General features: G+C 47.3%; 1 protein-coding gene across 1 annotated transcript in view; it reads left to right on the forward strand.

Annotated features, from left to right (window-relative positions):
- LOC139424298 (protein sidekick-1-like) overlaps positions 1-27,500 on the forward strand; it is a 382,190-nt gene that overhangs the window by 233,553 nt on the left and 121,137 nt on the right. Inside the window, exons 12-14 of the mRNA XM_071175994.1 lie at positions 1,242-1,344; positions 8,157-8,327; positions 10,471-10,607. Coding sequence (XP_071032095.1) covers positions 1,242-1,344; positions 8,157-8,327; positions 10,471-10,607 — 411 coding nt within the window. The remainder of the gene's footprint in view (positions 1-1,241; positions 1,345-8,156; positions 8,328-10,470; positions 10,608-27,500) is intronic.

Raw genomic sequence — 27,500 nt, forward strand, 5'->3', positions numbered from 1 at the left:
GATTGGCTGGTTGTGTGGTCAGCTGATGATTGGCTGGTTGAGTGGTCAGCCAATGATTGGCTGGTTGTGTGGTCAGCTGATGATTGGCTGGTTGTGTGATCAGCTGATGATTGGCTGGTTGTGTGGTCAGCTGATGATTGGCTGGTTGTGTGGTCAGCTGATGATTGGCTGGTTGTGTGGTCAGCTGATGATTGGCTGGTTGTGTGGTCAGCTGATGATTGGCTGGTTGTGTGATCAGCTGATGATTGGCTGGTTGTGTGGTCAGCTGATGATTGGCTGGTTGTGTGGTCAGCTGATGATTGGCTGGTTGTGTGGTCAGCTGATGATTGGCTGGTTGTGTGATCAGCTGATGATTGGCTGGTTGTGTGATCAGCTGATGATTGGCTGGTTGTGTGGTCAGCTGATGATTGGCTGGTTGTGTGATCAGCTGATGATTGGCTGGTTGTGTGGTCAGCTGATGATTGGCTGGTTGTGTGGTCAGCTGATGATTGGCTGGTTGTGTGGTCAGCTGATGATTGGCTGGTTGTGTGGTCAGCTGATGATTGGCTGGTTGTGTGGTCAGCTGATGATTGGCTGGTTGTGTGGTCAGCTGATGATTGGCTGGTTGTGTGGTCAGCTGATGATTGGCTGGTTGTGTGATCAGCTGATGATTGGCTGGTTGTGTGATCAGCTGATGATTGGCTGGTTGTGTTGTCAGCTGATGATTGGCTGGTTGTGTGGTCAGCTGATGATTGGCTGGTTGTGTGGTCAGCTGATGATTGGCTGGTTGTGTGGTCAGCTGATGATTGGCTGGTTGTGTGGTCAGCTGATGATTGGCTGGTTGTGTGATCAGCTGATGATTGGCTGGTTGTGTGGTCAGCTGATGATTGGCTGGTTGTGTGGTCAGCTGATGATTGGCTGGTTGTGTGGTCAGCTGATGATTGGCTGGTTGTGTGATCAGCTGATGATTGGCTGGTTGTGTGGTCAGCTGATGATTGGCTGGTTGTGTGGTCAGCTGATGATTGGCTGGTTGTGTGGTCCGCTGATGATTGGCTGGTTGTGTCCAGTTTGGTTTGGATCAGATACAAGTTTAGAAACATCCTCTCCTCTCTAATAGTAATAATAGTCTAAGTGACCTCTGGTTGGTTCAGCCGTCCCTATGGGAGAAATGTATGGAGAATGAAGAGAGTTGGAATAAACACTGAAAATGAGGTGTGATATCTTCTATGTTCTACCCCTTAACCTCTGACCTCTCTCTGCAGTTCGTACATTTATCTCCGTCCCGCCGGTGGACCAGAGGGTCATCAAGGGAACCACGGCAACCCTGGACTGTAGCGCTACACACGACCCCAGGGTCAACATCAGGTAGGGGAGGGTGTGTGTGTGTTAACATCAGGTAGGGGAGGGTGTGTGTGTGTTAACATCAGGTAGGGGAGGGTGTGTGTGTGTTAACCTTTCTGATCTCCCCATCCCGGATCCGGGATCGTGAATACAGACTCAAGCTCATTACCATAACGCAACGTTAACTATTCATGAAAATCGCAAATGAAATGAAATAAATATGCTAGCTCTCAAGCTTAGCCTTTTGTTAACAACACTGTCATCTCAGATTTTCAAAATATGCTTCTCAACCATTGCAAAACAAGCATTTGTGTAACAGTATTGATGGCTAACGTAGCATTTAGCATTAGCATTCAGCTGGCAACATTTACACAAAAAAACAGAAAAGCATTCAAAAAAATCATTTACCTTTGAAGAACTTCAGATGTTTTCAATGAGGAGACTCTCAGATAGCAAATGTTCAGTTTTTCCTGAAAGATTATTTGTTTAGGACAAATCGCTCCGTTTTCTGCGTCACGTTTAGCTATGAAAAAACCCCTGTATCCAGGATTGTGTAAATCTATCAGCAAGCTCATTAGCATAACACAACGTTAACTATTTATGAAAATCGCAAATGAAATGAAATAAATATGCCATCTCTCAAGCTTAGCCTTTTGTAAACAACACTGTCATCTCAGATTTTCAAAATATGCTTCTCAACCATAGGAAAACAATCATTTGTGTAAAAGTAGCTAGCTAGAGTTAGCATTTCGCGTTAGCATTTAGCGTTAGCATTAGCGTTAGCATCCAGCACGCAACATTAACAAAAACATAAAAGCCTTCAAATAAAATCATTTACCTTTGAAGAACTTCTGATGTTTTCAATGAGGATACTCTCAGTTAGATAGCAGATGCTCAGTTTTTCCAAAAAGATTCCTTGTGTATTAGAAATAGCTCCGTTTTATACATCACATTTGGCTACCAAAAAAAATCCATAAATTCAGTCCTCAAAACGCAAACTTTTTTCCAAATTAACTCCATAATATCGACTGAAAACATGGCAAACGTTGTTTAGAATCATTCATCAAGGTGTTTTTGTCATGTTGTGTCTTGTCTCTGTCCTTTCCCTTCACCCTGTCTCCCTCTGCTGGTCGTTGTTAGGTTACCTTTTCTCCCCCGCTTTCTCCCAGCTGTTCCTTGTCTCCTCTAACTACCCATTCACCCCGTTTCCCACCTGTTCCCTTTTTTCCCTCTGATTAGGTCCCTATATCTCTCTCTGTTTCTGTTCCTGTCCTTGTCGGATTCTTGTTTGTGTTTCATGCCTGAGCCAGACTATCGTCATGTTTGCTGTAACCTTGTCCTGTCCTGTCGGAATCTGCCGGTCTATCTGAGCCTACCTATGTTTGGTTATTAAAGAAGCTCTGTTTAAGTTAGTTCGCTTTTGGGTCCTCATTCACTCACCATAACAGAAGAATCCGACCAAGAATGGACCCAGCGACTTCGGATCCTCTCCACTCAGCCGTCGGGATCCAGGGAGCGATGCTAGGCAGACACGAGCAGGAAGTGTCTGCTGCTCGACATGCCGTTGAGACCCTGGCCACCCAAGTCTCCAACCTCACAGAACAGGTTCACCATCTCCGCCTCGATCCACCGGCCACTTCCAGGGCTTTCGAATCTCCGGAGCCCAGAATCAATAACCCGCCGTGTTACTCTGGGGAGCCCACTGAATGCCGCTCGTTCCTCACCCAGTGTGATATTGTGTTTTCTCTCCAGCCCAACACTTACTCCAGGAGCACTGCTCGTGTCGCCTACGTCATATCTCTCCTTATTGGACGGGCTCGTGAGTGGGGCACGGCAATCTGGGAGGCAAGGGCTGAGTGTACTAACCAGTATCAGGACTTTAAGGAGGAGATGATACGGGTTTTTGATCGATCTGTTTTTGGGGAGGAGGCTTCCAGGGCCCTGTCTTCCCTATGTCAAGGTAATCGATCCATAACAGACTACTCTATTGAGTTTCGCACTCTTGCTGCCTCCAGTGGCTGGAACGAGCCGGCTTTGCTCGCTCGTTTTCTGGAGGGTCTCCGCGCAGAGGTAAAGGATGAGATTCTCTCCCGGGAGGTCCCTTCCAGCGTGGATTTCCTGATTGAACTCGCTATTCGCATTGAGCGACGGGTTGATCTGCGTCACCGAGCTCGTGGAAAGGAGCTCGCGTTCTCCGTTGCCCCCCTCTCCGCATCACTACCATCTTCCTCTGCCGGCTCGGGAGCTGAGCCTATGCAGCTGGGAGGTATCCGCATCTCGACTAAGGAGAGGGAACGGAGAATCACCAACCGCCTCTGTCTCTATTGCGGTTCTGCTGGTCATTTTGTCACTTCATGTCCAGTAAAAGCCAGAGCTCATCAGTAAGCGGAGGGCTACTGGTGAGCGCTACTACTCCTGTCTCTCCTTCAAGATCCTGCACTACCTTGTCGGTCCATCTACGCTGGACCGGTTCGTCAGCTTCCTGCAGTGCCTTAATAGACTCTGGGGCGGAGGGCTGTTTTATGGACGAGACCTGGGCTCGGGAACATGACATTCCTCTCAGACAGTTAAGGGAGTCCACGGCCTTGTTCGCCCTGGATGGTAGTCCTCTCCCCAGGATTCAGCGTGAGACGCTACCTTTAACCCTCACTGTTTCTGGTAATCATAGCGAAACCATTTCTTTTTTGATTTTTCGTTCACCTTTTACACCTGTTGTTTTGGGCCATCCCTGGCTAGTTTGTCATAATCCTTCCATTAATTGGTCTAGTAATTCTATCCTCTCCTGGAACGTCTCTTGTCATGTGAAATGTTTAATGTCTGCTATCCCTCCTGTTTCCTCTGTCTCTTCTTCACAGGAGGAGCCTGGTGATTTGACAGGGGTGCCGGAGGAATATCACGATCTGCGCACGGTGTTCAGTCGGTCCAGGGCCACCTCTCTTCCTCCACACCGGTCGTATGATTGTAGTATTGATCTCCTTCCGGGAACCACCCCCCCCCGGGGTAGACTATACTCTCTGTCGGCTCCCGAACGTAAGGCTCTCGAAGATTATTTGTCTGTAGCTCTTGACGCCGGTACCATAGTCCCCTCCTCCTCTCCCGCCGGAGCGGGGTTTTTTTTTGTCAAGAAGAAGGACGGGTCTCTGCGCCCCTGCATAGATTATCGAGGGCTGAATGACATAACAGTGAAGAATCGTTATCCGCTTCCTCTTATGTCTTCAGCCTTTGAGATCCTGCAGGGAGCCAGGTTTTTCACTAAGTTGGACCTTCGTAACGCTTACCATCTCGTGCGCATCAGGGAGGGGGACGAGTGGAAGACGGCGTTTAACACTCCGTTAGGGCACTTTGAATACCGGGTCCTTCCTTTCGGCCTCGCTAACGCTCCAGCTGTCTTTCAGGCATTAGTCAATGATGTCCTGAGAGACATGCTGAACATCTTTGTTTTCGTTTACCTTGACGATATCCTGATTTTTTCACCGTCACTCCAGATTCATGTTCAGCACGTTCGACGTGTCCTCCAGCGCCTTTTAGAGAATTGTCTTTTTGTGAAGGCTGAGAAGTGCACTTTTCATGCCTCCTCCGTCACATTTCTCGGTTCTGTTATTTCCGCTGAAGGCATTAAGATGGATCCCGCTAAGGTCCAAGCTGTCATTGATTGGCCCGTCCCTAAGTCACGCGTCGAGCTGCAGCGCTTTCTCGGCTTCGCGAACTTCTATCGTCGTTTCATCCGTAATTTCGGTCAGGTGGCCGCTCCTCTCACAGCCCTTACTTCTGTCAAGACGTGCTTTAAGTGGTCCGTTTCCGCCCAGGGAGCTTTTGATCTCCTCAAGAATCGTTTTACATCCGCTCCTATCCTTGTTACACCTGACGTCTCTAGACAGTTCGTTGTAGAGGTTGACGCGTCAGAGGTGGGCGTGGGAGCCATTCTTTCTCAGCGCTCCCTCTCTGACGACAAGGTCCACCCATGCGCGTATTTTTCTCATCGCCTGTCGCCGTCGGAACGTAACTATGATGTGGGTAACCGCGAACTGCTCGCCATCCGGTTAGCCCTAGGCGAATGGCGACAGTGGTTGGAGGGGGCGACCGTTCCTTTTGTCGTTTGGACTGACCATAGGAACCTTGAGTACATCCGTTCTGCCAAACGACTTAATGCGCGTCAGGCGCGTTGGGCGCTGTTTTTCGCTCGTTTCGAGTTTGTGATTTCTTATCGTCCGGGCTCTAAGAACACCAAGCCTGATGCTTTGTCTCGTCTCTTCAGTTCTTCAGTAGCCTCCACTGACCCCGAGGGGATTCTCCCTGAGGGGCGTGTTGTCGGGTTGACTGTCTGGGGAATTGAGAGGCAGGTAAAACAAGCGCTCACTCACACTCCGTCGCCGCGCGCTTGTCCTAGGAACCTTCTTTTCGTTCCCGTTCCTACTCGTCTGGCCGTTCTTCAGTGGGCTCACTCTGCCAAGTTAGCCGGCCACCCTGGCGTTCGGGGTACGCTTGCTTCCATTCGCCAGCGTTTTTGGTGGCCCACCCGGGAGCATGACACGCGTCGTTTCGTGGCTGCTTGTTCGGTCTGCGCGCAGACTAAGTCCGGTAACTCTCCTCCTGCCGGCCGTCTCAGGCCGCTTCCTATCCCCTCTCGACCGTGGTCTCACATCGCCTTAGATTTTGTCACCGGACTGCCTTCGTCAGCGGGGAAGACTGTTATTCTTACGGTTGTCGATAGGTTCTCTAAGGCGGCTCATTTCATTCCCCTTGCTAAGCTTCCTTCTGCTAAAGAGACGGCACAAATCATCATCGAGAATGTTTTCAGAATTCATGGCCTTCCGTCAGACGTCGTTTCGGACAGAGGTCCGCAATTCACGTCTCAATTTTGGAGGGAGTTTTGCCGTTTGATTGGGGCTTCCGTCAGTCTCTCTTCCGGCTTTCACCCCCAGTCTAACGGTCAAGCAGAACGGGCCAATCAGACTATTGGTCGCATCTTACGCAGTCTTTCTTTTCGCAACCCTGCGTCTTGGTCAGAACAGCTCCCCTGGGCAGAATACGCCCACAACTCGCTTCCTTCGTCTGCGACCGGGCTATCTCCTTTTCAGAGTAGCCTCGGGTACCAGCCTCCGCTGTTCTCATCTCAGTTCGCCGAGTCCAGCGTCCCCTCCGCTCAGGCTTTTGTCCAACGTTGCGAGCGCACCTGGAAGAGGGTCAGGTCTGCACTTTGCCGTTATAGGGCGCAGACTGTGAGGGCTGCTAATAAGCGTAGAACTAAGAGTCCTAGATATTGTCGCGGTCAGAGAGTTTGGCTCTCCACTCAGAACCTTCCCCTTAAGACGGCTTCTCGCAAGTTGACCCCGCGGTTCATTGGTCCGTTCCGTATTTCTCGGGTCATTAATCCTGTCGCAGTTCGACTTCTTCTTCCGCGATACCTTCGTCGCGTCCACCCGGTCTTCCATGTCTCCTGTATTAAGCCCGTTCTTCGCGCCCCCGCTCGTCTCCCCCCCCCCCCCCCCCCCATCCTTGTCGAGGGCGCACCCATCTACAGGGTCCGCAGGATTTTGGACATGCGTCCTCGGGGCCGTGGTCACCAGTACCTTGTCGATTGGGAGGGGTACGGTCCTGAGGAGAGGAGTTGGGTTCCCTCTCGGGACGTGCTGGACCGTGCGCTGATCGAGGATTTCCTCCGTTGCCGCCAGGTTTCCTCCTCGAGTGCGCCAGGAGGCGCTCGGTGAGTGGGGGGGTACTGTCATGTTGTGTCTTGTCTCTGTCCTTTCCCTTCACCCTGTCTCCCTCTGCTGGTCGTTGTTAGGTTACCTTTTCTCCCCCGCTTTCTCCCAGCTGTTCCTTGTCTCCTCTAACTACCCATTCACCCCGTTTCCCACCTGTTCCCTTTTTTCCCTCTGATTAGGTCCCTATATCTCTCTCTGTTTCTGTTCCTGTCCTTGTCGGATTCTTGTTTGTGTTTCATGCCTGAGCCAGACTATCGTCATGTTTGCTGTAACCTTGTCCTGTCCTGTCGGAATCTGCCGGTCTATCTGAGCCTACCTATGTTTGGTTATTAAAGAAGCTCTGTTTAAGTTAGTTCGCTTTTGGGTCCTCATTCACTCACCATAACAGTTTTTCACATATCTCTTCATTGATACATCGTTCTTGGACACATGCTTTCTCCCCTGAATCAAATGGTAAAGTAGAAGCAGCTGGCAATTGCGCACCGAATTCGACGCAGGACACCAGGCGGACACTTGGAAAATGTAGTCTCTTATGGTCAATCTTCCAATGATATGCCTACAAATACGTCACAATGCTGCTAAGACCTTGGGCGAACGACAGAAAGTGTAGGCTCATTCGTTGCACAATCACAGCCATATAAGGAGAGAATGGAAAACAGAGCTTCAGAAATTCTGCTAATTCCTGGGTGATGCATCATCTTGGTTTCGCCTGTAGAATGAGTTCTGGGGCACTTACAGACAAAATCTTTGCAGATTCTGAAACTTCAGAGTGTTTTCTTTCCAAAACTGAATAAAAAAAAGAATATGCATAGTCGAGCATCTTTTCGTGACAAAATATCGCGCTTAAAACGGGAACGTTTTTTATCCAAAAATGAAATAGCGCCCCTAGAGCTCTAACAGGTTAACATCAGGTAGGGGAGGGTGTGTGTGTGTTAACATCAGGTAGGGGAGGGTGTGTGTGTGTTAACATCAGGTAGGGAAGGGTGTGTGTGTGTTAACATCAGGTAGGGGAGGGTGTGTGTGTGTGTTAACATGGTTCTGTATCTCTGTAGTTTCCAGTGTGGTGCAGTACCCCTCCAGCCCAGCGGGGGCAGAGTGTCTGTATGTTAACATGGTTCTGTATCTCTGTAGTTTCCAGTGGCAGCGTGGAGCAGTACCCCTCCAGCCCAGCGGGGGCAGAGTGTCTATATTGTCTGGTTCTCTGACCATCAGCCAGACTTGGTCAGGCGACATAGGAGACTATACCTGCACTGTGACATCACAGGCCGGGAACCAATCACGCTCCGCACGCCTCGAAGTCATGTGAGTTACACACACACACATAACTTGGGACTTCAAACTGCCACACTCTGAATCCCACATTCCCACCCCTTCCCCTCAGGCCTCGCCCCTCCATTTGTGTGTTCACGCATGCCTCCACCATATGCAATAGTGTCTCAAAGCTTAGGGAGAAACAGGAGAGGGGGAGGAGAGAAGAGGAGACGAGGAGACGAGAGGAGAGGGAGAGGAGAGGAGAGGGGGATGAGAGGAGAGGGGAGGGGATAAGAGGAGAGGAGAGGGGGATAAGTGGAGAAGAGAGAAGAGGAGAGGAGATGAGTATGAGAGGAGAGGGGAGGAAAAGGAGGAGGAGAGGAGAGGAGATGAGAGAAGAGGAGAGGAGAGGAGAGGGGGATAAGAGGAGAGGAGATGGGGATGAGAGGAGATGGGGATGAGAAGGAGGAGGAGAGGAGAGGAGAGGAGAGGAGAGGAGAGGAGAGGAGAGGAGAGGAGAGGAGAGAAGGAGTAGGAGAGGAGAGGAGAGGTGAGGGGGATAAGAGGAGAGGAGATGGGGAGGAGAGTAAAGGAGAGGTGGAGGGGAGGGGAGGGGAGAGGAGGAGGAGAAGGAGGAGGAGAGTAAAGGGGAAAAGAAGAGGAGAGGGGAGGAGAGGAGAGAAGGAGGAGAGGAGAGGAGAGGAGAGGAGAGGAGAGGAGAGGAGAGGAGAGGAGAGGAGAGGACAGGAGGAAGAGAGGGGGGAGAGGAGAGGACAGGAGGAGGAGAGGAGAGGGGGATGAGAATAGAGGTGTTGAGAACAGGGTGAGAAGAGTTAATTTTATCTATCACTCTATTATTCAATCTCTCTATCCATCTCCTTGTCCCTCTCTCCATTTATCTGTCTCTCTCTCCATCTCTCTGTCCCTCTCTCCATTTATCTGTCTCTCTCTCCATCTCTCTGTCCCTCTCTCCATCTCTGTCTCTCTCTCCATCGTTGTCTCAATGTCCATCTCTCGCTCTCTCTCTCCATCTCTCTGTCTTTGTCTCTCTCTCCATCTCAATTCAATTTAAGGGCTTTATTGGCATGGGAAACATGTGTTAACATTGCCAAAGCAAGTGAGGTAGATAATATACAAAAGTGAAATAAACAATACAAATTAACAGTAAACATTACACATACAGAAGTTTCAAAACAATAAAGACATTACAAATGGCATATTATATATATATATATATACAGTGTTGTAACGACGTACAAATGGTTAATGGTCTCCATCTCTCTGTCCCTCTCTCCATCTCTCTGTCCCTCTCTCCATCTCTCTGTCCCTCTCTCCATCCTCTCTCTCTACCTCCCTCTCATCCCCTCTCTCCCTCCTCTCTCTCTACCTCCCTCCCCTCTCTCCCTCCCTCTCCCTCCCTCTCTCTCTACCTCCCTCTCATCCCCTCTCTCCCTCCTCTCTCTCTACCTCCCTCTCATCCCCTCTCTACCTCCCTCTCATCCCCTCTCTCCCTCCCCTCTCTCCCTCCCTCTCCCTCCACCTCCCTCTCATCCCCTCTCTCCCTCCTCTCTCTCCCTCCCTCTCCCTCCACCTCCCTCTCATCCCCTCTCTCCCTCCTCTCTCTCCCTCCCTCTCCCTCCACCTCCCTCTCATCCCCTCTCTCCCTCCTCTCTCTCCCTCCCTCTCTCTCTACCTCCCTCGCATCCCCTCTCTCCCTCCCTCTCCCTCCACCTCCCTCTCATCCCCTCTCTCCCTCCTCTCTCTCCCTCCCTCTCCCTCCACCTCCCTCTCATCCCCTCTCTCCCTCCTCTCTCTCCCTCCCTCTCCCTCCACCTCCCTCTCATCCCCTCTCTCCCTCCTCTCTCTCCCTCCCTCTCTCTCTACCTCCCTCGCATCCCCTCTCTCCCTCCCTCTCCCTCCACCTCCCTCTCATCCCCTCTCTCCCTCCTCTCTCTCCCTCCCTCTCTCTCTACCTCCCTCTCACCCCCTCTCTCCCTCCCCTCTCTCCCTCCCTCTCTCTCTACCTTCCTCCACCTCCCTCTCATCCCCTCTCTCCCTCCCTCTCTCTCTACCTCCCTCCACCGCCCTCTCATCCCCTCTCTCCCTCCCCTCTCTCCCTCCCTCTCTCTCTCCCTCCCTCCACCTCCCTCTCATCCCCTCTCTCCCCTCCCCCTCTCCCCCTCCTGTCCCACAGTGAGCTCCCCCACTCCCCCAGGTCTCTGTCTGTGTCTCTGAATGATTCAGACAGCCGTTCAGTTCTTCTCTCCTGGGTCAGACCCTTCGATGGAAACTCTCCTCTTCTACACTACATACTGGAGCTGTCTGAGAACAGTGAGTTTCTGCTCTGGGTCTGTTAGTGGTAGAGTGGAGGTCTGTTAGTGGTAGAGGGGAGGTCTGTTAGTGGTAGAGGGGAGGTCTTCTACACTACATACTGGAGCTGTCTGAGAACAGTGAGTTTCTGCTCTGGGTCTGTTAGTGGTAGAGGGGAGGTCTGTTAGTGGTAGAGGGGAGGTCTTCTACACTACATACTGGAGCTGTCTGAGAACAGTGAGTTTCTGCTCTGGGTCTGTTAGTGGTAGAGGGGAGGTCTGTTAGTGGTAGAGTGGAGGTCTGTTAGTGGTAGAGTGGAGGTCTGTTAGTGGTAGAGGGGAGGTCTTCTACACTACATACTGGAGCTGTCTGAGAACAGTGAGTTTCTGCTCTGGGTCTGTTAGTGGTAGAGGGGAGGTCTGTTAGTGGTAGAGGGGAGGTCTGTTAGTGGTAGAGGGGAGGTCTGTTAGTGGTAGAGTGGAGGTCTGTTAGTGGTAGAGTGGAGGTCTGTTAGTGGTAGAGGGGAGGTCTGTTAGTGGTAGAGGGGAGGTCTTCTACACTACATACAGGAGCTGTCTGAGAACAGTGAGTTTCTGCTCTGGGTCTGTTAGTGGTAGAGGGGAGGTCTGTTAGTGGTAGAGTGGAGGTCTGTTAGTGGTAGAGTGGAGGTCTGTTAGTGGTAGAGGGGAGGTCTGTTAGTGGTAGAGGGGAGGTCTGTTAGTGGTAGAGGGGAGGTCTTCTACACTACATACTGGAGCTGTCTGAGAACAGTGAGTTTCTGCTCTGGGTCTGTTAGTGGTAGAGGGGAGGTCTGTTAGTGGTAGAGTGGCGGTCTGTTAGTGGTAGAGTGGAGGTCTGTTAGTGGTAGAGGGGAGGTCTTCTACACTACATACTGGAGCTGTCTGAGAACAGTGAGTTTCTGCTCTGGGTCTGTTAGTGGTAGAGTGGAGGTCTGTTAGTGGTAGAGGGGAGGTCTGTTAGTGGTAGAGGGGAGGTCTTCTACACTACATACTGGAGCTGTCTGAGAACAGTGAGTTTCTACTCTGGGTCTGTTAGTGGTAGAGTGGAGGTCTGTTAGTGGTAGAGTGGAGGTCTGTTAGTGGTAGAGGGAAGGTCTGTTAGTGGTAGAGGGGAGGTCTTCTACACTACATACTGGAGCTGTCTGAGAACAGTGAGTTTCTGCTCTGGGTCTGTTAGTGGTAGAGTGGAGGTCTGTTAGTGGTAGAGTGGAGGTCTGTTAGTGGTAGAGGGGAGGTCTGTTAGTGGTAGAGGGGAGGTCTGTTAGTGGTAGAGGGGAGGTCTTCTACACTACATACTGGAGCTGTCTGAGAACAGTGAGTTTCTGCTCTGGGTCTGTTAGTGGTAGAGTGGAGGTCTGTTAGTGGTAGAGTGGAGGTCTGTTAGTGGTAGAGGGGAGGTCTGTTAGTGGTAGAGGGGAGGTCTTCTACACTACATACTGGAGCTGTCTGAGAACAGTGAGTTTCTGCTCTGGGTCTGTTAGTGGTAGAGTGGAGGTCTGTTAGTGGTAGAGGGGAGGTCTGTTAGTGGTAGAGTGGAGGTCTGTTAGTGGTAGAGGGGAGGTCTTCTACACTACATACTGGAGCTGTCTGAGAACAGTGAGTTTCTGCTCTGGGTCTGTTAGTGGTAGAGGGGAGGTCTGTTAGTGGTAGAGGGGAGGTCTTCTACACTACATACTGGAGCTGTCTGAGAACAGTGAGTTTCTGCTCTGGGTCTGTTAGTGGTAGAGTGGAGGTCTGTTAGTGGTAGAGGGGAGGTCTGTTAGTGGTAGAGTGGAGGTCTGTTAGTGGTAGAGGGAAGGTCTGTTAGTGGTAGAGGGGAGGTCTTCTACACTACATACTGGAGCTGTCTGAGAACAGTGAGTTTCTGCTCTGGGTCTGTTAGTGGTAGAGTGGAGGTCTGTTAGTGGTAGAGGGGAGGTCTGTTAGTGGTAGAGTGGAGGTCTGTTAGTGGTAGAGGGGAGGTCTTCTACACTACATACTGGAGCTGTCTGAGAACAGTGAGTTTCTGCTCTGGGTCTGTTAGTGGTAGAGTGGAGGTCTGTTAGAGGTAGAGTGGAGGTCTGTTAGTGGTAGAGTGGAGGTCTGTTAGTGGTAGAGTGGAGGTCTGTTAGTGGTAGAGTGGAGGTCTGTTAGTGGTAGAGGGGAGGTCTGTTAGTGGTAGAGGGGAGGTCTTCTACACTACATACTGGAGCTGTCTGAGAACAGTGAGTTTCTGCTCTGGGTCTGTTAGTGGTAGAGTGGAGGTCTGTTAGTAGTAGAGGGGAGGTCTGTTAGTGGTAGAGGGGAGGTATGTTAGTGGTAGAGGGGAGGTCTGTTAGTGGTAGAGGGGAGGTCTGTTAGTGGTAGAGTGGAGGTCTGTTAGTGGTAGAGGGGAGGTCTGTTAGTGGTAGAGGGGAGGTCTGTTAGTGGTAGAGTGGAGGTCTGTTAGTGGTAGAGGGGAGGTCTGTTAGTGGTAGAGGGGAGGTCTGTTAGTGGTAGAGGGGAGGTCTTCTACACTACATACTGGAGCTGTCTGAGAACAGTGAGTTTCTGCTCTGGGTCTGTTAGTGGTAGAGTGGAGGTCTGTTAGTGGTAGAGGGGAGGTCTGTTAGTGGTAGAGGGGAGGTCTGTTAGTGGTAGAGTGGAGGTCTGTTAGTGGTAGAGTGGAGGTCTGTTAGTGGTAGAGTGGAGGTCTGTTAGTGGTAGAGGGGAGGTCTGTTAGTGGTAGAGGGGAGGTCTTCTACACTACATACTGGAGCTGTCTGAGAACAGTGAGTTTCTGCTCTGGGTCTGTTAGTGGTAGAGGGGAGGTCTGTTAGTGGTAGAGGGGAGGTCTGTTAGTGGTAGAGGGGAGGTCTGTTAGTGGTAGAGGGGAGGTCTTCTACACTACATACTGGAGCTGTCTGAGAACAGTGAGTTTCTGCTCTGGGTCTGTTAGTGGTAGAGTGGAGGTCTGTTAGTGGTAGAGTGGAGGTCTGTTAGTGGTAGAGGGAAGGTCTGTTAGTGGTAGAGGGGAGGTCTTCTACACTACATACTGGAGCTGTCTGAGAACAGTGAGTTTCTGCTCTGGGTCTGTTAGTGGTAGAGTGGAGGTCTGTTAGTGGTAGAGTGGAGGTCTGTTAGTGGTAGAGTGGAGGTCTGTTAGTGGTAGAGGGGAGGTCTGTTAGTGGTAGAGTGGAGGTCTGTTAGTGGTAGAGGGGAGGTCTGTTAGTGGTAGAGGGGAGGTCTTCTACACTACATACTGGAGCTGTCTGAGAACAGTGAGTTTCTGCTCTGGGTCTGTTAGTGGTAGAGTGGAGGTCTGTTAGTGGTAGAGTGGAGGTCTGTTAGTGGTAGAGGGGAGGTCTGTTAGTGGTAGAGGGGAGGTCTTCTACACTACATACTGGAGCTGTCTGAGAACAGTGAGTTTCTGCTCTGGGTCTGTTAGTGGTAGAGTGGAGGTCTGTTAGTGGTAGAGTGGAGGTCTTCTAGTGGTAGAGGGGAGGTCTGTTAGTGGTAGAGGGGAGGTCTTCTACACTACATACTGGAGCTGTCTGAGAACAGTGAGTTTCTGCTCTGGGTCTGTTAGTGGTAGAGTGGAGGTCTGTTAGTGGTAGAGGGGAGGTCTGTTAGTGGTAGAGGGGAGGTCTTCTACACTACATACTGGAGCTGTCTGAGAACAGTGAGTTTCTGCTCTGGGTCTGTTAGTGGTAGAGTGGAGGTCTGTTAGTGGTAGAGTGGAGGTCTGTTAGTGGTAGAGTGGAGGTCTGTTAGTGGTAGAGGGAAGGTCTGTTAGTGGTAGAGGGGAGGTCTTCTACACTACATACTGGAGCTGTCTGAGAACAGTGAGTTTCTGCTCTGGGTCTGTTAGTGGTAGAGTGGAGGTCTGTTAGTGGTAGAGTGGAGGTCTGTTAGTGGTAGAGGGGAGGTCTGTTAGTGGTAGAGTGGAGGTCTTCTACACTACATACTGGAGCTGTCTGAGAACAGTGAGTTTCTGCTCTGGGTCTGTTAGTGGTAGAGTGGAGGTCTGTTAGTGGTAGAGTGGAGGTCTGTTAGTGGTAGAGTGGAGGTCTGTTAGTGGTAGAGTGGAGGTCTGTTAGTGGTAGAGTGGATGTCTGTTAGAGAGAGGTAGGTAGGAAGACAGAGAACAGTGAGTTTCTGCTCTGGGTCTGTTAGTGGTAGAGTGGAGGTCTGTCAGTGGTAGAGTGGAGGTCTGTTAGTGGTAGAGTGGAGGTATGTTAGAGAGAGGTATGTAGGAAGACAGAGAACAGTGAGTTTCTGCTCTGGGTCTGTTAGTGGTAGAGTGGAGGTCTGTTATTGGTAGAGTGGAGGTCTGTTAGTGGTAGAGTGGAGGTCTGTTAGTGGTAGAGTGGAGGTCTGTTAGAGTGGAGGTCTGTTAGAGAGAGGTAGGTAGGTAGGAAGAAACAGAGGGAGAGATAGAGAGAGAGGGATGTGTGGAGGAGAGAGAGAGAGAGAGAGGAGAGAACCCCAGAGAAACAGGAGCAGTTTAAGTGTCTGATTGATTTCACACTGTACAGAGACAGAATGACCTTGACCACACTACACTGATTACCTGAGACCGTCTCTGTGAAGAACACAGTAGAGATGTAGGTTATACACTAGAGAGAGGGAGAGATGATATAGATGTAGGTTATACACTAGAGAGAGGGAGAGGAGGGTATAGATGTAGGTTATACACTAGAGAGGGAGAGAGATTATATAGATGTAGGTTATACACTAGAGAGAGGGAGAGATGATATAGATGTAGGTTATACACTAGGGAGAGGAGGGTATAGATATAGATTAAAAATTAGAGAGTTGGAGAGAAGGGTATAGATGTAGGTTATACACTAGGGAGAGGAGGGTATAGATGTAGGTTATAAACTAGAGAGAGGAGGGTATAGATGTAGGTTATACACTAGGGAGAGGAGGGTATAGATGTAGGTTATAAACTAGAGAGAGGGAGAGGAGGGTATAGATGTAGGTTATACACTAGAGAAAGGAGGATGTAGATGTAGGTTATACACTAGAGAGAGGGAGAGGAGGGTATAGATGTAGGTTGTACACTAGAGAGGTAGAGGAGGATATAGATGTAGGTTATACACTAGAGAGAGGAGGGTATAGATGTAGGTTATACACTAGAGAGAGGAGGGTATAGATGTAGGTTATACACTAGAGAGAGGAGGGTATAGATGTAGGTTATACACTAGAGAGAGGGAGAGGAGGATATAGATGTAGGTTATACACTAGAGAGAGGGAGAGGAGGATATAGATGTAGGTTATACACTAGAGAGAGGTAGAGGAGGGTATAGATGTAGGTTATACACTAGAGAGAGGCGGGTATAGATGTAGGTTATGCGCTAGAGAGAGGAGGGTATAGATGTAGATTATACACTAGAGAGAGGGAGAGGAGGGTATAGATGTAGGTTATACACTAGAGAGAGGAGGGTATAGATGTAGGTTATACACTAGAGAGAGGAGGGTATAGATGTAGGTTATACACTAGAGAGAGGAGGGTATAGATGTAGGTTATACACTAGAGAGAGGAGGGTATAGATGTAGGTTATACACTAGAGAGAGGAGGGTATAGATGTTGGTTATACACTAGAGAGAGGGAGAGGTGGATATAGATGTAGGTTATACACTAGAGAGAGGGAGAGGAGGATATAGATGTAGGTTATACACTAGAGAGAGGGAGAGGAGGGTATAGATGTAGGTTATACACTAGAGAGAGGGAGAGGAGGCTATAGATGTAGGTTATACACTAGAGAGAGGAGGGTATAGATGTAGGTTATACACTAGAGAGAGGGAAAGGAGGGTATAGATGTAGGTTATACACTAGAGAGAGGGAGAGGAGGATATAGATGTAGGTTATACACTAGAGAGAGGGAGAGGAGGGTATAGATGTAGGTTATACACTAGAGAGAGGAGGGTATAGATGTAGGTTATACACTAGAGAGGGAGAGGAGGGTATAGATGTAGGTTATACACTAGAGAGAGGGAGAGGAGGATATAGATATAGGTTATACACTAGAGAGAGGGAGAGGAGGGTATAGATGTAGGTTATACACTAGAGAGAGGAGGGTATAGATGTAGGTTATACACTAGAGAGAGGGAGAGGAGGGTATAGATGTAGGTTATACACTAGAGAGAGGAGGGTATAGATGTAGGTTATACACTAGAGAGAGGGAGAGGAGGGTATAGATGTAGGTTATACACTAGAGAGAGGAGGGTATAGATGTAGGTTATACACTAGAGAGGGAGAGGAGGATATAGATGTAGGTTATACTCTAGAGAGAGGGAGATGAGGGTATAGATGTAGGTTATACTCTAGAATGAGGGAGATGAGGGTATAGATGTAGGTTATACACTAGAGAGAGGAGGGTATAGATGTAGGTTATACACTAGAGAGAGGGAGAGGAGGGTATAGATGTAGGTTATACACTAGAGAGAGGAGGGTATAGATGTAGGTTATACACTAGAGAGAGGGAGAGGAGGGTATAGATGTAGGTTATACTCTAGAGAGAGGAGGGTATAGATGTAGATTATACACTAGAGAGAGGGAGAGGAGGATATAGATGTAGGTTATACACTAGAGAGAGGGAGAGGAGGGTATAGATGTAGGTTATACTCTAGAGAGAGGGAGAGGAGGGTATAGATGTAGGTTATACACTAGAGAGAGGAGGGTATAGATGTAGGTTATACACTAGAGAGAGGGAGAGGAGGATATAGATGTAGGTTATACACTAGAGAGAGGGAGAGGAGGATATAGATGTAGGTTATACACTAGAGAGAGGGAGAGGAGGGTATAGATGTAGGTTATACACTAGAGAGAGGGAGAGGAGGGTATAGATGTAGGTTATACACTAGGGAGAGGAGGGTATAGATGTAGGTTATACACTAGAGAGAGGGAGAGGAGGATATAGATGTAGGTTATACACTAGAGAGAGGGAGAGGAGGGTATAGATGTAGGTTATACACTAGAGAGAGGGAGAGGAGGCTATAGATGTAGGTTATACACTAGAGAGAGGAGGGTATAGATGTAGGTTATACACTAGAGAGAGGGAAAGGAGGGTATAGATGTAGGTTATACACTAGAGAGAGGGAGAGGAGGATATAGATGTAGGTTATACACTAGAGAGAGGGAGAGGAGGGTATAGATGTAGGTTATACACTAGAGAGAGGAGGGTATAGATGTAGGTTATACACTAGAGAGGGAGAGGAGGGTATAGATGTAGGTTATACACTAGAGAGAGGGAGAGGAGGATATAGATATAGGTTATACACTAGAGAGAGGGAGAGGAGGGTATAGATGTAGGTTATACACTAGAGAGAGGAGGGTATAGATGTAGGTTATACACTAGAGAGAGGGAGAGGAGGGTATAGATGTAGGTTATACACTAGAGAGAGGAGGGTATAGATGTAGGTTATACACTAGAGAGAGGGAGAGGAGGGTATAGATGTAGGTTATACACTAGAGAGAGGAGGGTATAGATGTAGGTTATACACTAGAGAGGGAGAGGAGGATATAGATGTAGGTTATACTCTAGAGAGAGGGAGATGAGGGTATAGATGTAGGTTATACTCTAGAATGAGGGAGATGAGGGTATAGATGTAGGTTATACACTAGAGAGAGGAGGGTATAGATGTAGGTTATACACTAGAGAGAGGGAGAGGAGGGTATAGATGTAGGTTATACACTAGAGAGAGGAGGGTATAGATGTAGGTTATACACTAGAGAGAGGGAGAGGAGGGTATAGATGTAGGTTATACTCTAGAGAGCGGAGGGTATAGATGTAGATTATACACTAGAGAGAGGGAGAGGAGGATATAGATGTAGGTTATACACTAGAGAGAGGGAGAGGAGGGTATAGATGTAGGTTATACTCTAGAGAGAGGGAGAGGAGGGTATAGATGTAGGTTATACACTAGAGAGAGGAGGGTATAGATGTAGGTTATACACTAGAGAGAGGGAGAGGAGGATATAGATGTAGGTTATACACTAGAGAGAGGGAGAGGAGGATATAGATGTAGGTTATACACTAGAGAGAGGGAGAGGAGGGTATAGATGTAGGTTATACACTAGAGAGAGGGAGAGGAGGGTATAGATGTAGGTTATACACTAGGGAGAGGAGGGTATAGATGTAGGTTATACACTAGAGAGAGGGAAAGGAGGGTATAGATGTAGGTTATACACTAGAGAGAGGAGGGTATAGATGTAGGTTATACACTAGAGAGGGAGAGGAGGATATAGATGTAGGTTATACACTAGAGAGAGGGAGAGGAGGGCATAGATGTAGGTTATACACTAGAGAGAGAGGGAGAGGAGGGTTTAGATGTAGGTTATACACTAGAGAGAGGGAGAAGAGGGTATAGATGTAGGTTATACACTAGAGAGAGGGAGAGGAGGATATAGATGTAGGTTATACACTAGAGAGAGGGAGAGGAGGATATAGATGTAGGTTATACACTAGAGAGAGGGAGAGGAGGGTATAGATGTAGGTTATACACTAGAGAGAGGAGGGTATAGATGTAGGTTATACACTAGAGAGAGGAGGGTATAGATGTAGGTTATACACTAGAGAGAGGAGGGTATAGATGTAGGTTATACACTAGAGAGAGGAGGGTATAGATGTAGGTTATACACTAGAGAGGGAGAGGAGGATATAGATGTAGGTTATACACTAGAGAGAGGGAGAGGAGGGCATAGATGTAGGTTATACACTAGAGAGAGGGAGAGGAGGGTATAGATGTAGGTTATACACTAGAGAGAGGGAGAGGAGGGTATAGATGTAGGTTATACACTAGAGAGAGGAGGGTATAGATGTAGGTTATACACTAGAGAGAGGAGGGTATAGATGTAGGTTATACACTAGAGAGAGGGAGAGGAGGATATAGATGTAGGTTATACACTAGAGAGAGGGAGAGGAGGATATAGATGTAGGTTATACACTAGAGAGAGGTAGAGGAGGGTATAGATGTAGGTTATACACTAGAGAGAGGCGGGTATAGATGTAGGTTATGCGCTAGAGAGAGGAGGGTATAGATGTAGATTATACACTAGAGAGAGGGAGAGGAGGGTATAGATGTAGGTTATACACTAGAGAGAGGAGGGTATAGATGTAGGTTATACACTAGAGAGAGGAGGGTATAGATGTAGGTTATACACTAGAGAGAGGAGGGTATAGATGTAGGTTATACACTAGAGAGAGGAGGGTATAGATGTAGGTTATACACTAGAGAGAGGAGGGTATAGATGTTGGTTATACACTAGAGAGAGGGAGAGGTGGATATAGATGTAGGTTATACACTAGAGAGAGGGAGAGGAGGATATAGATGTAGGTTATACACTAGAGAGAGGGAGAGGAGGGTATAGATGTAGGTTATACACTAGAGAGAGGGAGAGGAGGCTATAGATGTAGGTTATACACTAGAGAGAGGAGGGTATAGATGTAGGTTATACACTAGAGAGAGGGAAAGGAGGGTATAGATGTAGGTTATACACTAGAGAGAGGGAGAGGAGGATATAGATGTAGGTTATACACTAGAGAGAGGGAGAGGAGGGTATAGATGTAGGTTATACACTAGAGAGAGGAGGGTATAGATGTAGGTTATACACTAGAGAGGGAGAGGAGGGTATAGATGTAGGTTATACACTAGAGAGAGGGAGAGGAGGATATAGATGTAGGTTATACACTAGAGAGAGGGAGAGGAGGGTATAGATGTAGGTTATACACTAGAGAGAGGAGGGTATAGATGTAGGTTATACACTAGAGAGAGGGAGAGGAGGGTATAGATGTAGGTTATACACTAGAGAGAGGAGGGTATAGATGTAGGTTATACACTAGAGAGAGGGAGAGGAGGGTATAGATGTAGGTTATACACTAGAGAGAGGAGGGTATAGATGTAGGTTATACACTAGAGAGGGAGAGGAGGATATAGATGTAGGTTATACTCTAGAGAGAGGGAGATGAGGGTATAGATGTAGGTTATACTCTAGAATGAGGGAGATGAGGGTATAGATGTAGGTTATACACTAGAGAGAGGAGGGTATAGATGTAGGTTATACACTAGAGAGAGGGAGAGGAGGGTATAGATGTAGGTTATACACTAGAGAGAGGAGGGTATAGATGTAGGTTATACACTAGAGAGAGGGAGAGGAGGGTATAGATGTAGGTTATACTCTAGAGAGAGGAGGGTATAGATGTAGATTATACACTAGAGAGAGGGAGAGGAGGATATAGATGTAGGTTATACACTAGAGAGAGGGAGAGGAGGGTATAGATGTAGGTTATACTCTAGAGAGAGGGAGAGGAGGGTATAGATGTAGGTTATACACTAGAGAGAGGAGGGTATAGATGTAGGTTATACACTAGAGAGAGGGAGAGGAGGATATAGATGTAGGTTATACACTAGAGAGAGGGAGAGGAGGATATAGATGTAGGTTATACACTAGAGAGAGGGAGAGGAGGGTATAGATGTAGGTTATACACTAGAGAGAGGGAGAGGAGGGTATAGATGTAGGTTATACACTAGGGAGAGGAGGGTATAGATGTAGGTTATACACTAGAGAGAGGGAAAGGAGGGTATAGATGTAGGTTATACACTAGAGAGAGGAGGGTATAGATGTAGGTTATACACTAGAGAGGGAGAGGAGGATATAGATGTAGGTTATACACTAGAGAGAGGGAGAGGAGGGCATAGATGTAGGTTATACACTAGAGAGAGAGGGAGAGGAGGGTTTAGATGTAGGTTATACACTAGAGAGAGGGAGAGGAGGGTATAGATGTAGGTTATACACTAGAGAGAGGGAGAGGAGGATATAGATGTAGGTTATACACTAGAGAGAGGGAGAGGAGGATATAGATGTAGGTTATACACTAGAGAGAGGGAGAGGAGGGTATAGATGTAGGTTATACACTAGAGAGAGGAGGGTATAGATGTAGGTTATACACTAGAGAGAGGAGGGTATAGATGTAGGTTATACACTAGAGAGAGGAGGGTATAGATGTAGGTTATACACTAGAGAGAGGAGGGTATAGATGTAGGTTATACACTAGAGAGGGAGAGGAGGATATAGATGTAGGTTATACACTAGAGAGAGGGAGAGGAGGGCATAGATGTAGGTTATACACTAGAGAGAGGAGGTTATAGATGTAGGTTATACACTAGAGAGAGGAGGGTATAGATGTAGGTTATACACTAGAGAGAGGAGGGTATAGATGTAGGTTATACACTAGAGAGAGGAGGGTATAGATGTAGGTTATACACTAGAGAGGGAGAGGAGGATATAGATGTAGGTTATACACTAGAGAGAGGGAGAGGAGGGCATAGATGTAGGTTATACACTAGAGAGAGGGAGAGGAGGGTATAGATGTAGGTTATACACTAGAGAGAGGGAGAGGAGGGTATAGATGTAGGTTATACACTAGAGAGAGGAGGGTATAGATGTAGGTTATACACTAGAGAGAGGAGGGTATAGATGTAGGTTATACACTAGAGAGAGGGAGAGGAGGATATAGATGTAGGTTATACACTAGAGAGAGGGAGAGGAGGATATAGATGTAGGTTATACACTAGAGAGAGGTAGAGGAGGGTATAGATGTAGGTTATACACTAGAGAGAGGCGGGTATAGATGTAGGTTATGCGCTAGAGAGAGGAGGGTATAGATGTAGATTATACACTAGAGAGAGGGAGAGGAGGGTATAGATGTAGGTTATACACTAGAGAGAGGAGGGTATAGATGTAGGTTATACACTAGAGAGAGGAGGGTATAGATGTAGGTTATACACTAGAGAGAGGAGGGTATAGATGTAGGTTATACACTAGAGAGAGGAGGGTATAGATGTAGGTTATACACTAGAGAGAGGAGGGTATAGATGTTGGTTATACACTAGAGAGAGGGAGAGGTGGATATAGATGTAGGTTATACACTAGAGAGAGGGAGAGGAGGATATAGATGTAGGTTATACACTAGAGAGAGGGAGAGGAGGGTATAGATGTAGGTTATACACTAGAGAGAGGGAGAGGAGGCTATAGATGTAGGTTATACACTAGAGAGAGGAGGGTATAGATGTAGGTTATACACTAGAGAGAGGGAAAGGAGGGTATAGATGTAGGTTATACACTAGAGAGAGGGAGAGGAGGATATAGATGTAGGTTATACACTAGAGAGAGGGAGAGGAGGGTATAGATGTAGGTTATACACTAGAGAGAGGAGGGTATAGATGTAGGTTATACACTAGAGAGGGAGAGGAGGGTATAGATGTAGGTTATACACTAGAGAGAGGGAGAGGAGGATATAGATGTAGGTTATACACTAGAGAGAGGGAGAGGAGGGTATAGATGTAGGTTATACACTAGAGAGAGGAGGGTATAGATGTAGGTTATACACTAGAGAGAGGGAGAGGAGGGTATAGATGTAGGTTATACACTAGAGAGAGGAGGGTATAGATGTAGGTTATACACTAGAGAGAGGGAGAGGAGGGTATAGATGTAGGTTATACACTAGAGAGAGGAGGGTATAGATGTAGGTTATACACTAGAGAGGGAGAGGAGGATATAGATGTAGGTTATACTCTAGAGAGAGGGAGATGAGGGTATAGATGTAGGTTATACTCTAGAATGAGGGAGATGAGGGTATAGATGTAGGTTATACACTAGAGAGAGGAGGGTATAGATGTAGGTTATACACTAGAGAGAGGGAGAGGAGGGTATAGATGTAGGTTATACACTAGAGAGAGGAGGGTATAGATGTAGGTTATACACTAGAGAGAGGGAGAGGAGGGTATAGATGTAGGTTATACTCTAGAGAGAGGAGGGTATAGATGTAGATTATACACTAGAGAGAGGGAGAGGAGGATATAGATGTAGGTTATACACTAGAGAGAGGGAGAGGAGGGTATAGATGTAGGTTATACTCTAGAGAGAGGGAGAGGAGGGTATAGATGTAGGTTATACACTAGAGAGAGGAGGGTATAGATGTAGGTTATACACTAGAGAGAGGGAGAGGAGGATATAGATGTAGGTTATACACTAGAGAGAGGGAGAGGAGGATATAGATGTAGGTTATACACTAGAGAGAGGGAGAGGAGGGTATAGATGTAGGTTATACACTAGAGAGAGGGAGAGGAGGGTATAGATGTAGGTTATACACTAGGGAGAGGAGGGTATAGATGTAGGTTATACACTAGAGAGAGGGAAAGGAGGGTATAGATGTAGGTTATACACTAGAGAGAGGAGGGTATAGATGTAGGTTATACACTAGAGAGGGAGAGGAGGATATAGATGTAGGTTATACACTAGAGAGAGGGAGAGGAGGGCATAGATGTAGGTTATACACTAGAGAGAGAGGGAGAGGAGGGTTTAGATGTAGGTTATACACTAGAGAGAGGGAGAGGAGGGTATAGATGTAGGTTATACACTAGAGAGAGGGAGAGGAGGATATAGATGTAGGTTATACACTAGAGAGAGGGAGAGGAGGATATAGATGTAGGTTATACACTAGAGAGAGGGAGAGGAGGGTATAGATGTAGGTTATACACTAGAGAGAGGAGGGTATAGATGTAGGTTATACACTAGAGAGAGGAGGGTATAGATGTAGGTTATACACTAGAGAGAGGAGGGTATAGATGTAGGTTATACACTAGAGAGAGGAGGGTATAGATGTAGGTTATACACTAGAGAGGGAGAGGAGGATATAGATGTAGGTTATACACTAGAGAGAGGGAGAGGAGGGCATAGATGTAGGTTATACACTAGAGAGAGGGAGAGGAGGGTATAGATGTAGGTTATACACTAGAGAGAGGGAGAGGAGGGTATAGATGTAGGTTATACACTAGAGAGAGGAGGGTATAGATGTAGGTTATACACTAGAGAGAGGGAGAGGAGGATATAGATGTAGGTTATAAACTAGAGAGAGGGAGAGGAGGGTATAGATGTAGGTTATACACTAGAGAGAGGAGGGTATAGATGTAGGTTATACACTAGAGAGAGGAGGGTTTAGATGTAGGTTATACACTAGAGAGAGGGAGAGGAGGATATAGATGTAGGTTATACACTAGAGAGAGGGAGAGGAGGGTATAGATGTAGGTTATACACTAGAGAGAGGGAGAGGAGGGTATAGATGTAGGTTATACACTAGAGAGAGGAGGGTATAGATGTAGGTTATACACTAGAGAGAGGGAAAGGAGGGTATAGATGTTGGTTATACACTAGAGAGAGGAGGGTATAGATGTAGGTTATACACTAGAGAGAGGGAGAGGAGGGTATAGATGTAGGTTATACACTAGAGAGAGGGAGAGGAGGGTATAGATGTAGGTTATACACTAGGGAGAGGGAGAGGAGGGTATAGATGTAGGTTATACACTAGAGAGAGGGAGAGGAGGATATAGATGTAGGTTATACACTAGAGAGAGGGAGAGGAGGATATAGATGTAGGTTATACACTAGAGAGAGGAGGGTATAGATGTAGGTTATACACTAGAGAGAGGAGGGTATAGATGTAGGTTATACACTAGAGAGAGGGAGAGGAGGGTATAGATGTAGGTTATACACTAGAGAGAGGGAGAGGAGGGTATAGATGTAGGTTATACACTAGAGAGAGGGAGAGGAGGGTATAGATGTAGGTTATACACTAGAGAGAGGGAGAGGAGGGTATAGATGTAGGTTATACACTAGAGAGAGGGAGAGGAGGGTATAGATGTAGGTTATACACTAGAGAGAGGGAGAGGAGGGTATAGATGTAGGTTATACACTAGAGAGAGGGAGAGGAGGGTATAGATGTAGGTTATACACTAGAGAGAGGGAGAGGAGGGTATAGATGTAGGTTATACACTAGAGAGAGGGAGAGGAGGGTATAGATGTAGGTTATACACTAGAGAGAGGGAGAGGAGGGTATATATGTAGGTTATACACTAGAGAGAGGAGGGTATAGATGTAGGTTATACACTAGAGAGAGGGAGAGGAGGGTATAGATGTAGGTTATACACTAGAGAGAGGGAGAGGAGGGTATAGATGTAGGTTATACACTAGAGAGAGGGAGAGGAGGGTATAGATGTAGGTTATACACTAGAGAGAGGGAGAGGAGGGTTTAGATGTAGGTTATACACTAGAGAGAGGGAGAGGAGGGTATAGATGTAGGTTATACACTAGAGAGAGGGAGAGGAGGGTTTAGATGTAGGTTATACACTAGAGAGAGGGAGAGGAGGGTTTAGATGTAGGTTATACACTAGAGAGAGGGAGAGGAGGGTATAGATGTAGGTTATACACTAGAGAGAGGGAGAGGAGGGTATAGATGTAGGTTATACACTAGAGAGAGGGAGAGGAGGGTTTAGATGTAGGTTATACACTAGAGAGAGGGAGAGGAGGGTTTAGATGTAGGTTATACACTAGAGAGAGGGAGAGGAGGGTTTAGATGTAGGTTATACACTAGAGAGAGGGATAGGAGGGTATAGATGTAGGTTATACACTAGAGAGAGGGAGAGGAGGGTTTAGATGTAGGTTATACACTAGAGAGAGGGAGAGGAGGGTTTAGATGTAGGTTATACACTAGAGAGAGGGAGAGGAGGGTATAGATGTAGGTTATACACTAGAGAGAGGGAGAGGAGGATATAGATGTAGGTTATACACTAGAGAGAGGAGGGTATAGATGTAGGTTATACACTAGAGAGAGGGAGAGGAGGGTATAGATGTAGGTTATACACTAGAGAGAGGAGGGTTTAGATGTAGGTTATACACTAGAGAGAGGGAGAGGAGGGTATAGATGTAGGTTATACACTAGAGAGAGGGAGAGGAGGATATAGATGTAGGTTATACACTAGAGAGAGGGAGAGGAGGGTATAGATGTAGGTTATACACTAGAGAGAGGAGGGTATAGATGTAGGTTATACACTAGAGAGAGGAGGGTATAGATGTAGGTTATACACTAGAGAAAGGAGGATATAGATGTAGGTTATACACTAGAGAGAGGAGGGTATAGATGTAGGTTATACACTAGAGAAAGGAGGATATAGATGTAGGTTATACACTAGAGAGAGGGAGAGGAGGGTATAGATGTAGGTTATACACTAGAGAGAGGAGGGTATAGATGTAGGTTATACACTAGAGAGAGGAGGGTATAGATGTAGGTTATACACTAGAGAAAGGAGGATATAGATGTAGGTTATACACTAGAGAGAGGAGGGTATAGATGTAGGTTATACACTAGAGAGAGGAGGGTATAGATGTAGGTTATACACTAGAGAGAGGAGGGTATAGATGTAGGTTATACACTAGAGAGAGGAGGGTATAGATGTAGGTTATACACTAGAGAGAGGGAGAGGAGGGTATAGATGTAGGTTATACACTAGAGAGAGGGAGAGAAGGGTATAGATGTAGGTTATACACTAGAGAGAGGAGGGTATAGATGTAGGTTATACACTAGAGAGAGGAGGGTATAGATGTAGGTTATACACTAGAGAGAGGAGGGTATAGATGTAGGTTATACACTAGAGAGAGGAGGGTTTAGATGTAGGTTATACACTAGAGAGAGGGAGAGGAGGGTATAGATGTAGGTTATACACTAGGGAGAGGAGGGTTTAGATGTAGGTTATACACTAGAGAGAGGAGGGTTTAGATGTAGGTTATACACTAGGGAGAGGAGGGTATAGATGTAGGTTATACACTAGGGAGAGGAGGGTTTAGATGTAGGTTATACACTAGAGAGAGGAGGGTTTAGATGTAGGTTATACACTAGAGAGAGGGAGAGGAGGGTATAGATGTAGGTTATACACTAGAGAGAGGAGGGTTTAGATGTAGGTTATACACTAGAGAGAGGAGGGTATAGATGTAGGTTATACACTAGAGAGAGGAGGGTATAGATGTAGGTTATACACTAGAGAGAGGAGGGTATAGATGTAGGTTATACACTAGAGAGAGGAGGGTATAGATGTAGGT

This window comes from Oncorhynchus clarkii, chromosome 13, assembly GCF_045791955.1.
Source record: "Oncorhynchus clarkii lewisi isolate Uvic-CL-2024 chromosome 13, UVic_Ocla_1.0, whole genome shotgun sequence".
In the NCBI taxonomy this organism is placed as follows: domain Eukaryota; kingdom Metazoa; phylum Chordata; class Actinopteri; order Salmoniformes; family Salmonidae; genus Oncorhynchus; species Oncorhynchus clarkii.